The 14101-nt window shown below is 44.1% G+C and overlaps 1 protein-coding gene and 1 long non-coding RNA gene across 7 annotated transcripts; one reads left to right on the top strand and one right to left on the bottom strand.

Annotated features, from left to right (window-relative positions):
* Positions 1-3213: 3213 nt before the first annotated feature.
* On the bottom strand, positions 3214-4706 carry LOC123141802 (uncharacterized). Its single transcript, XR_006470420.1, has 3 exons — positions 4414-4706; positions 3770-4315; positions 3214-3690 (listed from the first exon to the last, which is right to left on the bottom strand). It is a non-coding gene; the product is annotated as an uncharacterized lncRNA (long non-coding RNA).
* A 1863-nt stretch (positions 4707-6569) lies between these two features.
* LOC123145471 (poly [ADP-ribose] polymerase 2-A-like) lies at positions 6570-11721 on the top strand. Of its 6 annotated transcripts, none has more exons than XR_006472300.1 (6): positions 6570-7030; positions 7143-7232; positions 7503-7624; positions 7747-7807; positions 7906-7993; positions 11237-11658. XR_006472300.1 is itself a non-coding variant. In XM_044564900.1 (5 exons), the coding sequence occupies exons 2-5, from the start codon at positions 7542-7544 to the stop codon at positions 11242-11244; spliced, it is 240 nt and encodes a 79-aa protein (XP_044420835.1). In that variant the 5' UTR covers positions 6570-7232; positions 7503-7541; the 3' UTR covers positions 11245-11646. The 6 variants fall into 6 exon arrangements, 1 of the variants encoding a protein (XP_044420835.1); XR_006472298.1 differs by having other exon boundaries at positions 7342-7624; positions 11237-11657; XR_006472297.1 differs by having other exon boundaries at positions 7342-7807; positions 11237-11648.
* The last annotated feature ends 2380 nt before the right edge of the window (positions 11722-14101 follow it).

Below are 14101 nucleotides of genomic sequence, written 5' to 3'. Positions count from 1 at the left end.
TTCCCTTCCTAGGCCTCGCCCGTCCACCCCCTTGATGCTCTCGGCGCGGCGTGGTCAACGAGATCAATGAACGGTAACCATAAAAAAAGGACTTTAGGTGGTAAGGTTGCCAGCAGGACCCACCAGCGACATCTTCGAACACAAGAAAGTGCCTCCTTATTACTCGCAAAATAAAAATGATTCCTCCCCTGACAGCTGGGACCCAGCAGCTATACCGCTGCATGCAAGGAAGTGTGTCCTTATCTTACGTACATACTGGTCGATCGGTCTCTCTGCAACGATGAACTGTGGCCGAGCAAGCAGCGACACGTGTAGTAGAGCCCCCGACGTAGCAGTTCAGGCAGTCCCTTCTAAACTGTGTACACGTACGTACAACCACATGCCAAAAATAAGGTCACGTACGTACACACGGGCGGGGTCTCGAACGCCTACTGGCGCATACGTACGGCCAGGGCTCGTGTACATGGAGAGGCAGTGGACGGCAGCAACGTCGTCTTGTTCATCGGCAGCCAACTGGCTGGGTTGGAATGGAGAAACTACATCATGTTCATCGGGAGGCAACAGAATGCATCGTGTTCATCGGGAGCCAACCGGCTTGGACGAAACAGTCGAAACGGGGCCTGGCGTACCCCAGGACAAAGAAAACAGCCTTATGTTCGACCGCCTAAGGTCGAAACGGGATCCTATTCATCGGGAGGGGTCTGGCGTACCGCAAAACGGAGGAAACGGACTTCTGTTCAAGCGCCTACGGTTGAAACGGGGTCCTGTTGATCGGGAGGGGTGTGGCGTACCGCAAAATGGAGGAAATGAACTTCTGTTCGAGCGCCTACGGTCGAAGCAGGGTCTTGTTCATCGGGAGGGGTGTGGCATACCACAAAACGGGACCCCACTGGCTACTGTTCATCCACCGTCTATTGCCTTGCTCCAGCCTCCACGGGCTACTGTTCATTCATCGTCGACTTCCTCCAGCCTCCACTTACTATTGTTCGTCAATAGGCTACTGTTCATCCAGACTCCACCGGCTACTGTTCATGCAGCCTCCATGGGGTGTTGTTCATCCACCCCAACCGGCTGGGGTGTGGCGGCCTCCTCGGGGTCCTGTTCATCCAGCGGCAACCGCCTACTACCACAGGGTCATGTTCATCCAACCTCCACAACCAACCGGCTCGACTCACCACATATCGACTCGTTCTACGTACCGTGCACACGGTAGCAACGTTCACTATTCATCGAGAGGCAACCCAACACCGGCTGGCTACGTCTCGCACGGGGGCTCGATCGGCTTCAGTAAGCAGCAACAGTGATCGATCGGTCGGGTTCAGTTAGCAGCAACAGCGAAGGAATCGCTCGGGTTCAGTCAGTAGCGAATGAATTGCTCGGGTTCAGTTAACAGCCAAGGGATCGATCGCTCGGGTTCAGTAACGTAGCTAGTGCGCTCGCTCGAGTTCAGTTAGCCAACGCCTCACACCCACGCGCGTACGAGAGAAACGCGCAAACCACAATGGTTCGCTCGGTCCCGACCACCCACCGTAACCGGGAACTCCTGATATTTTTCTCACCCTCACTTCTACCATGATTTTTTTCGTCATGGACGGTCCAAAGAATGTCATGCAGGTGCGTCTCCGGCCCGCCCAGGATGAAAAACCCAATTTCTGTCATGATTTTTTGTCATAGAAGTAGGAGCCCACCACATCTATGATGATACATGTTTTTGTCACAATTATCGTCATAGAAGTGTCATAACCATGACAGAAAAAAATTCATTTAGGCCAAAATGTCATGGATGTGTCTTTTTTTTTTGTAGTGATGTGATGTTACTCATACTCCTTCCGTCCCAAAATAAGTGTCTCAAATTTAATACAACTTTGTACTATAGATAGTGCAAAGTTGAGACACTTATTTTGGGACGAAGGCGAGTAATATGAGTAACTAGCCATGTTTTTTTTGAAAGGAACACAAAAGCATTCCATTAACAAGGCAAGCTGGAATCACCAGTGACAAGGTTTAGGGAGTGGATCGAGCCATATCTGATAGCTCCTCCGCTCCACGGTTACACCATGAGCAGCTAAACAATGTGCAGAAATATTACATGCCCTTGGACAAGTTTCTACTTTACAGGATTGGAAAGATGATTGCATCACTGCTCTAATTTCTTTAAACACTACGCCTAGACTCGGGTAGTCATACAGGTCACTTGTTATTGCTTGTTTCAATACAACTACATCTGTCTCCAGAATGACTCTTTGGCACCCATTCTTTGCCTCGTTCACATCATAGAGATGGCAAGAGCTTCAACTTGTAGTGGTTCTCCAACATTTTCCAAGTTCCCTACTCCTGCAACTAGTGTAATTTCCTGATCATTTTTAGGTAAAACCCCACCCACCCAATCTAGTTGCCTGTCTAAAGGCTCCATCCGTATTGATTTTAAGAAGGGTAAATTTGATATATGCCACTACAAAGTTTTCAGTTTTGAAATATGCCATTACTATTCTTTGATTTAGAAACATGCCACTACAAAGTTCACAGCCTTTGAAATATGCCACTGCATACCTTTTTGAAGGATTAGACACCCTAACACGTATGTATTTCCTTTTGTATTTGGTACATGGACAAAGCTGCCCCTTGGGCCAAGTCAACACCTGCCGCTCCCGATTCCCTTTTTCTCTCGTCTCTCAAATCTGCTCCCCGCGCCGCCGCCGGCGGTGCTACTCCCAGCCGCCACCTCCTCCAGTTCCTCATAGCTGCTGGTCCCGAGCGCTGCCCTCGCCCAACATCTCTATTCTATACGCCTTGCTGTTCATCGCTGGCCGCTGGTACTTCCGCTAACGAAGGCCGAGAAAAGAAGCACAACGGCGATGCGCCTAGCCGCGAAGGGTAGTATGGACGTGTGCATGTCGCGTGCGGCTCCTCGCTGTTCATGGCTCACTGCTGGTACTGGTTTTTGCGATGCTAACGACGGTGGCACGCAGTGATGTGTGTTGGGCAAACAGATACCTGTAGCAATCTCCGGCAGATGCAGAACCTGAAGCATGTAGCTACTGAAGAAAATTTGACAGCATCTGCTTGTACTGAAATGCACTGCTTGTTGTTCCAATTAGGATTAGCTATAGAAATGATGATGTATAGAAGTATATGATTAGCAGATGCAAAACCTGAAGTCTGTAGCAACATGAAGCAAAATTAACAGCACATGCTCGTACTGGAGTGCATCAATTGACAACTTGACTTAAATATCATACCACTTGGCCAAATAGCATCAGTTCACATCCTAAATTCCCCCAATTCTGGGCAAAATAACATTACACAAATCATGACCAGTTCAGAGAATCAATTGTCACGTGATGGTTTTAATAAGATGAAAACACAAATTACAAGCAACTACTACTTCTCTCTAATCAAATCACTCAACTTCCTTTTGATGCCAACTTCTGGCTCACTGTAATGGTTGCAGACCCACTTTCCTTTGTAGGTGTAGTACCCTTTGGCTTTCTCTTCCCACCCTTTGTTGGGGATTTAGCTGCTGCCTTTTTCTTGCCTTCAGCTGGAGTTTTAGTTGAGTTTGATGCAATGTTCTTCTTGCCTTTTGCTTGAGAAGCTCCTTGAGTTGGGGATTTTGCTGTAGCCATCTTATTACCTCCTATCTTTGCAGGTGGTGCTCCTTTAGTTTGAGATTTAGCTGCACCCTTCTTCCTGCAAAATTAGAAATATGATCAAAATACACCTAACAAGCTGAATGTAATTGGAAAAGATATGATCCAAATTCTAATACCTTTTCGTGGCTGGTTGCACCTCTTTAGGGGCTGGATCCACCTCCTCACTTGCTTTTTGCTCTCCATCATCTAGTCCTTGTTGCTCTCCATCATCGGGATTTTCTTGTTTCTCTACATCATCTGGCTTTTCTTGCTCCCCATCATCTGGCTCTTCTTCCTCTTCATCGTCTAATTTAAAAGGAAGTTTGCAAGTTTTCTGATGATGGCCAAATCATTTACATCTCTTGCATTTAACTGTTCTTCTCATAGGTTCCATCCAACCTCTAATCCTCACCTTCCTAGGCCTACCAGGCACATTCTTCGTTTGTACAGGAGGGTGTACCTTAAATCCTAGATCAACTTCGGGCCACTCTGATTTATCTGTCATTGATGCAATCACCCCAGCATATGCAGCTTGGAACCTCATAGCATCCACAGTCAACGACTTGCGGTCGACAACCCATTTCAACACTCTGCCCTTGAAGTAAGATTTCAAGCCCGATGGATGGTTAGTGCTAAATGATTCAACTTTAAGATCCAACGCAAACAAATCTGGCTGTCCAGACCTATAGAACAAGAATGAATAATTCCAAGAAAATTGTCACACACACACAAATTTCAACTAAAATAACAAATTGCTACAAGAGAGGATTAGTAAACTCACAAGGAAGGGGGAATGGGGCTGGATTCTTCCATGCTCCACACGTGGAGTTGTGGGAATCAAACGCTCCTCCCACCACCACCATCACCACTGGTTACCTCCATGTCTCTCGTCTAGGTTTACAGAGAGGATACGAGCAGGGGCGTTGGCCAGGACTTAGGAGAGCTGGGCGCGGATGCGAGGATAAATAATGGAGGAGGAGGAGGAGGCCAGGAGTTGCGGAGGCGCGGCGGCCGGGAGCAGCGACGAGGAGACAGAGAAAGACGATAGGAAAAGGGGATCGGGGCTGTTCTTTTTTTTATCTGAATCGGTGGTGTCGTTGAGTTGACCAAGGGGTACTTTTGTCCATGTACAAATTATGAAGATGTATACATACGTGTTAGGGTGTCTAATCCTTCAAAAAGGTATGCAGTGGCATATTTCAAAGGCTGCGAACTTTGTAGTGGCATGTTTCTAAATCAAAGAATAGTAATGGCATATTTCAAAACTGGAAACTTTGTAGTGGCATATATCAAATTTACCCTTTTAAGAAAATCAACAGAGGGAGGGTGCCAAACCTGGTTTATGCCCTGCAAATTTTTCTCATGTCGCTTGATGTATTTTTTGTACTCCAACAATGCAGTTGTAGTGAGTATATGACTTCATCTGCAGTCGTGATCCTTTCTCCTTGATTAGCTTTGTTCCTTTCAGGCCACCATAACCACAAGAGGATCCAGATCTTTAGACATTTTTCCTCTTTCATTTCCAGGATGTCCTCCATTGTCGACATGGCATTCGGACAATTTATAAATTGCATCCGACATTCTTCTAGTAAAGCAGTTCTTTACACTTTAGAGCATGGTTAATAGTACAGCCAGCTGATGGCTATATGACATTGCCATGTCATCTATAGCCAACCTTGTATCCTTCAAGTATAATAGTAAGACACAAAGATGTGCTACTTCATTAATACATGGTCCACCTCTCACTCTCACATAGTGCCTAGAAACACGTGCTGCAGCTAGCTCTTATTCTGTAGCCGGCTCATCTTCTCTCTCTTCTTCTCTTCCCTCCACGTCAGAAGAAAAACAATATTTTAATCCTTACAGCCTGCTTACATAAGCTTATTATACTTGCTCTTAGACTAGCCACAATGGGTAGTAACGTAGAGTAGTAACATGCCCATGTTACTACTCTATGTTACTACCTCTATAATGTGGAGTAACATATGTGTGGTAACATGCAACACTTCATTTATTAGGCTATAGACTCATCTTGCCTTTATATGTGTGATGTTACTCATACTAGTAGTAAGGCCGGTCACAATGGGCAGGAACTTAGGAGTAACATCACACACTCCAATGCAACTTTGCTTATGTGGCATATATTTAATAAAGAGAGAGCTGCTTGTGGTAACTAGCTAAGTTACCGGAACATCACACACTTCAAGAAACAATGAGTCTATGACCTAATAAATACATCGTTGCATAACACTACATATATGTTTCTACCCACTATGGAGGTAGTAACATAGTCTAGGAAAGTGTGTAGGTTACTAGCTTATGTTCCTGCCCATTGTGACCGGCCTAACTAGCTATATTACCACATGCCTCTCTTTCTTCATTTATTGCTTGCCACATCATTCATTTTATCTAGATATGTGTGATGTTATTACTCCCTTCGTTTCGGTTTATAGTGCTTATCTCAAAATTTTAGTTTTTCCATTTTATAAGGCTCAATTTGGTTGTTCCCCGTCACATGTTCAGATTTCAAGGTGCATTAAATCATTGCATGCAAGTATTAAGAGAAAAATTGACCAATGCATGTGCATGCATTGCAATTAATGCATTGATAAACATAATTTTTTAAGAAAAACAAGAGCATTAATTAGGTGTTTTTGCAAACTACAAAAAATATTCCACCACTCACCATCTATCTTGGTTGGTGAGATTTTTGAATTGAGCCCTATAAACCAGAAAGGAGGGAGTACCTATCAAACCCATCTATCGTCGCGCAATGAGCGATCTCTGGTTGTGTCCACGTCGGCAGGGTGGTACTATTCGCGCTGGCCAATTGGAAGGAAACATTCCCTTCGTAGAAAAAAAGGCGTGGTCGTTTCCTTCCTCGAGAAGACAGAGAGAGGACGCACGCCACCTCCTCCCCACCTTCGCCAGATACGACCGCCCATTCATCGCCGCCACCCATCGCGTCGCCCGCCCCCGCCCACAACCTTCTCTCGCCTTCCACCCATCCTCGCCGCGCCATCGCACTCCCGCAATCCTGTTAGCTTCTCTCCCTGACATGGCTTCACTTCCCGGTGCGAAACCCTAGCGCGGCGGCGGCGGCGGATTGGTGTGGGAGGTGGTAGTGGAGACAGCGGCCTCAGGCAGGGGCATACTGTAGGTGGCTCGACTGTCGCCTGGCAGGCTGTATAGGCAGCGGAGGTGGAGGTCGTGCAAGGCGGCTCTTCCGCCGATCCGTTCGTTCAAGTCCTTGGTTGCTGCGTTGACTTTCCTGGCTGTCGCCATGCTAGCAAGCACGGCCACTGCAACGTCTTCTCTGGTGCTACCGGCAACCAGCCGACCACAGCACTGCCATGCCTCCGATGCTCCATGGTAGCCGGCCCTACATCTCCACTCAGGTACAGCTCGCCACTCCCCTCTCTCCTCTGGTATGGAACAGTTGGACTGCAGATAATGTACAGATTTGTGAGATGATGCTTGTGCTATCTTGTTCACGTTCTGATGAGGAAGAAAGGAAAATGCTGGAGCCAATGGATGTTTAGTGGGACTACGTTCTGATTTGACAAAGCTAAAGGAAGCATATATCACAAATTTCTATCGGTAATTGTTTTATCTCTCAAATTGGTTCTTTGGATGCTGAGAATTCACAATGCCTAGGTTAAATTAGTTGAGATTAGCTTTTTTGATAATTTGTCTCAATTCAATGAAGGAAAGAGAATATGGGGATGGTGTTTCATTCTTGGCCGGTTATCGATTGCGCTTCCAAATAAAGTTGGAGCAATAATATGTGGTGGAGGCTCAAGTTGCTAGCAGGAGCTGTGATAATATAAATGTTCAACATATGAGTTTTCTGCGCTTGTGTTTTTGCAGGTGTCACCCTTTCTGTTACAGTTGGTTTTGCAGCCTGATATGTGGTTAAGAAGCTATTGTGGAGAGGTGAAGTTAGCAGGGCTGATGGTGGAAGCTTTCGGATTTACTGGAGATATGGCAGAGTAGGTCACCGAGGTCGGAGCGAGCTGCTCGGCCCCATGCCATGACACGAAGTGATTCGTGTATTTGAATTCAAGTTCTGGCACAATACTAATAATGGATGGTCCAATCGCAACAATTTCAGGTGTTACTCAAAGAAATACACCTGGCTTGAAATGGACTATGGTAGAAGTGACAAGGAGACGGTAAGATTCACTACCTTAGGTTTTCATTAGCGACTTTCTTTGCAATTGATTTAGCACCTTCTACGTCGTAATATTTTGGTCTTGTAATATTTATTCAGAAGGAAGACTTTTGTTGTCAATCAGATAAAAGAGGCAAAGCTGGAGACTCCGATATTAGCATGATGAAGCAGCAAATGATGGAAATAGGTAAGTTTCTTGATTACCGCTGCTCTTTGAACTGGTCTGAGCATCATAGCTGGAAGATCCTATAATGTGTGCCAAAACTGTGGCGATTAATTCTATGAGACAATTTGAGAGTGAAACAAGGGACTGAATACATGGCCAGAGAGGCAAATACGTACGGTCTGCTTAGATTCAGGAGTTAGACTAACTCCTTTGAAAGTATCTTTTGATTGTTCAATGTTCTCTTGGGGGTTGTACTTTTATTCTTTAAGTATATTCCTATTGATTATTCATGTAGCATTTGCTTTTACTAATCCGTTTGTATTTGGCTCTACAAGATTACTTGTGGAAGAATATCAGTAGCATGCACTATATATGTATGCAGAACAGACCATAGTCATGATTTTGTATTGCTCGGAGTCTCGGACCAAGATTTGTATGCACCGATCATTGTTTCAGTCTTTAGGGGTTACAGGGAAATGACATATATTAGCCAGTGCTACTACTAATAGTGCAATTGTATATTTGATGAAAGGAAGCAGGTTAACCACTCAGTATTAGAGTAACATGCTACATGTAGAAGTACCATCTAAAAAGGAAAGATACATTACTTCGTGAAAATCTTGGTAGAAAAATAGTGAAGACTTTTGGCAGTGGATTGTGTATAATACCACGACACTGCTATATCTGTCAAAACCTGACCTACATATAGTAGTTACTAACTGAAAATTTTGGATGAAAATACTACTGCATAATGATTCTGTTAGCAAAGCTTCATCCTCCGATGAATATGAGATGCATTCTTTAGACCCTTTAATTTCCATGAGAAGAATGTGATCTTATGACTTGCTTGTTCATTCTCCCTTTTGAAGGAAATATGCCCTAGGGGCAATAATAAAGTATTATATATTTCCTTATATCATGATAAATGTTTATTATTCATGCTAGAATTGTATTAACCGGAAACATAATACATGTGTGAATACATAGACAAACAGAGTGTCACTAGTATGCCTCTACTTGACTAGCTTGTTAATCAAAGATGGTTATGTTTCCTAGCCATAGACATGAGTTGTCATTTGATTAACGGGATCACCTCATTAGGAGAATGACGTGATTGACTTGACCCATTCCGTTATCTTAGCACCCGATCGTTTAGTATGTTGCTATTGCTTTCTTCATGACTTATACATGTTCCTATGACTATGAGATTATGCAACTCCCGTTTACCAGGGGAACACTTTGTGTGCTACCAAACGTCACAACGTAACTGTGTGATTATAAAGGTGCTCTACAGGTGTCTCTAAAGGTACTTGTTGGGTTGGCGTATTTCGAGATTAGGATTTGTCACTCCGATTGTCGGAGAGGTATCTCTGGGCCCACTCGGTAATGCACATCACTATAAGCCTTGCAAGCATTGTGACTAATGAGTTAGTTGCGGGATGATGTATTACGGAACGAGTAAAGAGACTTGCCGGTAACGAGATTGAACTAGGTATCGAGATACCGACGATCGAATCTCGGGCAAGTAACATACCGATGACAAAGGGAACAACGTATGTTGTTATGCGGTCTGACCGATAAAGATCTTCGTAGAATATGTGGGAGCCAATATGGGCATCCAGGTCCCGCTATTGGTTATTGACCGGAGAGGTGTCTCGGTCATGTCTACATAGTTCTCGAACCCGAAGGGTCCGCACGCTTAACGTTACCATGACAGTTTTATTGAGTTTTGATGTACCGAAGGAGTTCGGAGTCCCGGATGAGATCGGGGACATGACGAGGAGTCTCGAAATGGCCGAGACGTAAAGATCGATATATTGGACGACTATATTCGGACTTCGAAAAGGTTCCGAGTGATTCGGGTATTGTTCGGAGTACCGGAGAGTTACGGGAATTCGTATTGGGCCTTAATGGGCCATACGGGAAAGAAGAAAAAGACCCCAAAGGGTGGCCGCACCCCTCCCCATTGGCTAGTCCGAATTGGACTAGGGAGGGGGGGCGCCCCCTTCCTTCTTTCTCCTTCCCCCTTCCCTTCTCCTACTCCCACAAGGAAAGGAGGAGTCCTACTCCCGGTGGGAGTAGGACTCCCCCTCCTGGCGCGCCTCTCCCCTTGGCCGGCTGCCTCCCCCTTGCTCCTTTATATACGGGGGCAGGGGGCACCCCCGAGACACAACAATTGATCCTTGAGATCTCTTAGCCGTGTGCGGTGCCCCCCTCCACCATATTACACCTCGATAATACCGTTGCGGAGCTTAGGCGAAGCCCTGCGTCGGTGGAACATCATCATCGTCACCACGCCGTCGTGCTGACGAAACTCTCCCTCAACACTCGGCTGGATCGGAATTCGAGGGACGTCATCGAGCTGAACGTGTGTAGAACTCGGAGGTGCCGTGCGTTCGGTACTTGATCGGTCGGATCGTGAAGACGTACGACTACATCAACCGCGTTGTGATAACGCTTCCGTTGTCGGTCTACGAGGGTACGTGGACAACACTCTCCCCTCTCGTTGCTATGCATCACCATGATCTTGCGTGTGCGTAGGAATTTTTTTGAAATTACTACGTTCCCCAACACCTTTATGCTAAATTTATTTCTTTCCAGAAGGCATACTACTCTTCTTGTGCTTCCTTTGTGCTCTCTTATCAGATAGTATGTCATTTTTATTTTCCTGATGTTTTATATTATAGCTTGTGCCATCTTTTCCAATTTATAAGCACTATTACGCTAGTTAATAAATAGTTTAAATAATGAGAACTACAGTGGAGAGGTTTGTGTGACGGTCCAAGGAAGTCTCTAGCAGAATGCAGTTTTCTGGGACCAGCTTTTTAACCGTGGACTTTCCATGGAAGATGGATACATACATCTGCCTTATTCGGTGAGATCATACTCTGTATCACACAACATAAAATGCTTCTTGTTAGTTATTAGTAACATCGACACGACGTCCCTAAGCGCAAAGGAAAAGCATGCCCATGACAACACTACATGCGTACACTTACCTTTCTGCTCTGTTTCTTTTATAAGCCTTACTATTTTCAGCTTAAATATGATAAGTTAGTGTTTCATGATCCAGATAACCAAAACTGGCTCTAACTAGCCCCTGTCCAGCCCAGTGTGAGCTACACTTCAATTTGAATCAACATTATTGTATGCACATTGAAAATTACTGGAAAATTCAATTCAGAAGTAGGGGAAGATGGAAGCTCAAAAGAAAATGCACCTATATTTCTCTCTTATGATGCTGAATTTTCTATCTTTCCATAGGGCTATGACGTTTTAAAAAGGATCTCTAATACTATTTCAAAGGCAGACAGTAACGGAAAAATGGTTAGATTTACATTCATGCCGTTGAGGGCTATCTTTTGCTTTGGTCTCAGAGATAACAACCTATGACCAATTCTTGTTTAGTTGTTCTTCCTTGTCACGGTTCCATGATTTCAACTAGCCTGCAGAGGACGATTAATCTATGTAATATATTTGTTATTGTTCGCTGAATAATTTTCTTGTTTGATGTGTGATCCTGACGTGTTCTTATTGTAGGTGTTGCCGTTCACTCTCACCCTCCCATGGAGATGTCGCCGACAATGCTGCCACACATGTCCCTGCAATCGTCACCCCCATCCTCATGTCTAGAGGTAGCTCAAACGCTTGATCAGAGCTCATTAAATTTGAGCATGAACTTGGCTGTTGACAAAGATGATTGCAGGGAGAACTTGACAAACTATCGTTGTGGTTTTGATGCGTAGGTAATAACGGTTCTTGCTAAGCCCGTAGCAGCCACGTAAAACATGCAACAACAAAGTAGAGGACGTCTAACTTGTTTTTGCAGGGCATGTTGTGATGTGATATGGTCAAGACATGATGTGATATAATGTGTTGTATGAGATGATCATGTTTTGTAACCGAGTTATCGGCAACTGGCAGGAGCCATATGGTTGTCGCTTTATTGTATGAGATGCAATCGCCATGTAATAGTTTTACTTTATCACTAAGCGGTAGCGATAGTCGTAAAAGCAATAAGTTGGCGAGACGACAACGATACTACGATGGAGATCAAGGTGTCGAGCCGGTGACAATGGTGATCATGACGGTGCTTCGGAGATGGAGATCACGAGCACGGTGCTTCGGAGATGGAGATCACAAGCACAAGATGATGATGGCCATATAATATCACTTATATTGATTGCATGTGATGTTAATCCTTTATGCATCTTATCTTGCTTTGATTGACGGTAGCATTATAAGATGATCTCTCACTAAAATTTCAAGACAAAAGTATTCTCCCTGAGTATGCACCGTTGCGAAAGTTCTTCGTGCTGAGACACCACGTGTTAATCGGGTGTGATAGGCTCTACGTTCAAATACAACGGGTGCAAAACAGTTGCACACGCGGAATACTCAGGTTAAACTTGACGAGCCTAGCATATATACAGATATGGCCTCGGAACACAGAGACCGAAAGGTCGAGCGTGAATCATATAGTAGATATGATCAACATAGTGATGTTCACCATTGAGACTACTCCATCTCACGTGTTAATCGGACATGGTTTAGTTGCTTTGGATCACGCAATCACTTAGATGATTAGAGGGATGTCTATCTAAGTGGGAATTCTTAAGTAATATGATTAATTGAACTTAAATTTATCATGAACTTAGTCCTGATAGTATTTTGCAAATTATGTTATAGATCAATAGCTCGCGTTGTTGCTTCCCTGTGTTTATTTTTGATATGTTCCTAGAGAAAAATTATGTTGAAAGATGTTAGTAGCAAAGATGCGGATTGGATCCGTGATCTGAGGATTATCCTCATTGCTGCACAGAAAAATTATGTCCTTAATGCACCGCTAAGTGACAGACCTATTGCAGGAGCAGATACAGACGTTATGAACGTTTGGCTAGCTCAATATGATGAATACTTGATAGTTTAGTGCACCATGCTTAACGGCTTAGAATCGGGACTTCAAAGACGTTTTGAACGTCATGGACCATATGAGATGTTCCAGGAGTTGAAGTTAATATTTCAAGCAAATACCCGAGTTGAGAGATATGAAGTCTCCAACAAGTTCTATAGCTAAAAGATGGAGGAGAATCGCTCAACTAGTGAGCATGTGCTCAGATTGTCTGGGTACTACAATCGCTTGAATCAAGTGGGAGTTAATCTTCCAGATAAAATAGTGATTGACAGAATTCTCTAGTCACCATCACCAAGTTAGTAGAACTTCGTGATGAACTATAGTATGCAAGGGATGATGAAAGTAATTCCCGAGCTCTTCATGATGCTGAAATCGACGAAGGTAGAAATCAAGAAAACATCAAGTGTTGATGGTTGACGAGACCACTAGTTTCAAGAAAAGGGCAAAGGGAAGAAGGGGAACTTCAAAAAGAACGGCAAGCAAGTTGCTACTCAAGTGAAGAAGCCCAAGTCTGTACCTAAGCCTGAGACTAAGTGCTTCTACTGCGAAGGGACTGGTCACTGGAGGCGAAACTGCCCCAAGTACTTAGTGGATAAGAAGGATGGCAAAGTGAACAAAGGTATATTGGATATACATGTTATTGATGTGTACTTACTAGTGTTTATAGCAACCCCTCAGTATTTGATACTGGTTCAGTTGCTAAAGAGTAGTAACTCGAAAACGGGAGTTGCAGAATAAACAGAGACTAGTAAAAGGCGAGGTGACGATGTGTGTTGGAAGAAGTTCCAAGATTGATATGATCATCATCGCACACTCCCTATACTTTCGGGATTAGTGTTGAAACTAAATAAGTGTTATTTGGTGTTTGCGTTGAGCATGAATATGATTTGATCATGTTTATTGCAATACGGTTATTCATTTAAGTTAGAGAACAATTGTTGTTCTGTTTACATGAATAAAAACCTTCTATGGTCATACACACCAACGAAAATGGTTTGTTGGATCTCGATCGTAGTGATACACATAATCATAATATTGAAGCCAAAAGATGCAAAGTTAATAATGATAGTGCAATTTATTTGTGGCACTGTCGTTTAGGTCATATTGGTGTAAAGCGCATGAAGAAACTCCATACTGATGGGATTTTGGAATCACTTGATGCTTGCGAACCGTGCCTCATGGGCAAGATGACTGAAACGCCGTTCTCCGGAACT

This window comes from Triticum aestivum, chromosome 6D, assembly GCF_018294505.1.
Source record: "Triticum aestivum cultivar Chinese Spring chromosome 6D, IWGSC CS RefSeq v2.1, whole genome shotgun sequence".
Classification (NCBI taxonomy): domain Eukaryota; kingdom Viridiplantae; phylum Streptophyta; class Magnoliopsida; order Poales; family Poaceae; genus Triticum; species Triticum aestivum.
This window is presented reverse-complemented; position numbering and strand designations above follow the sequence as displayed.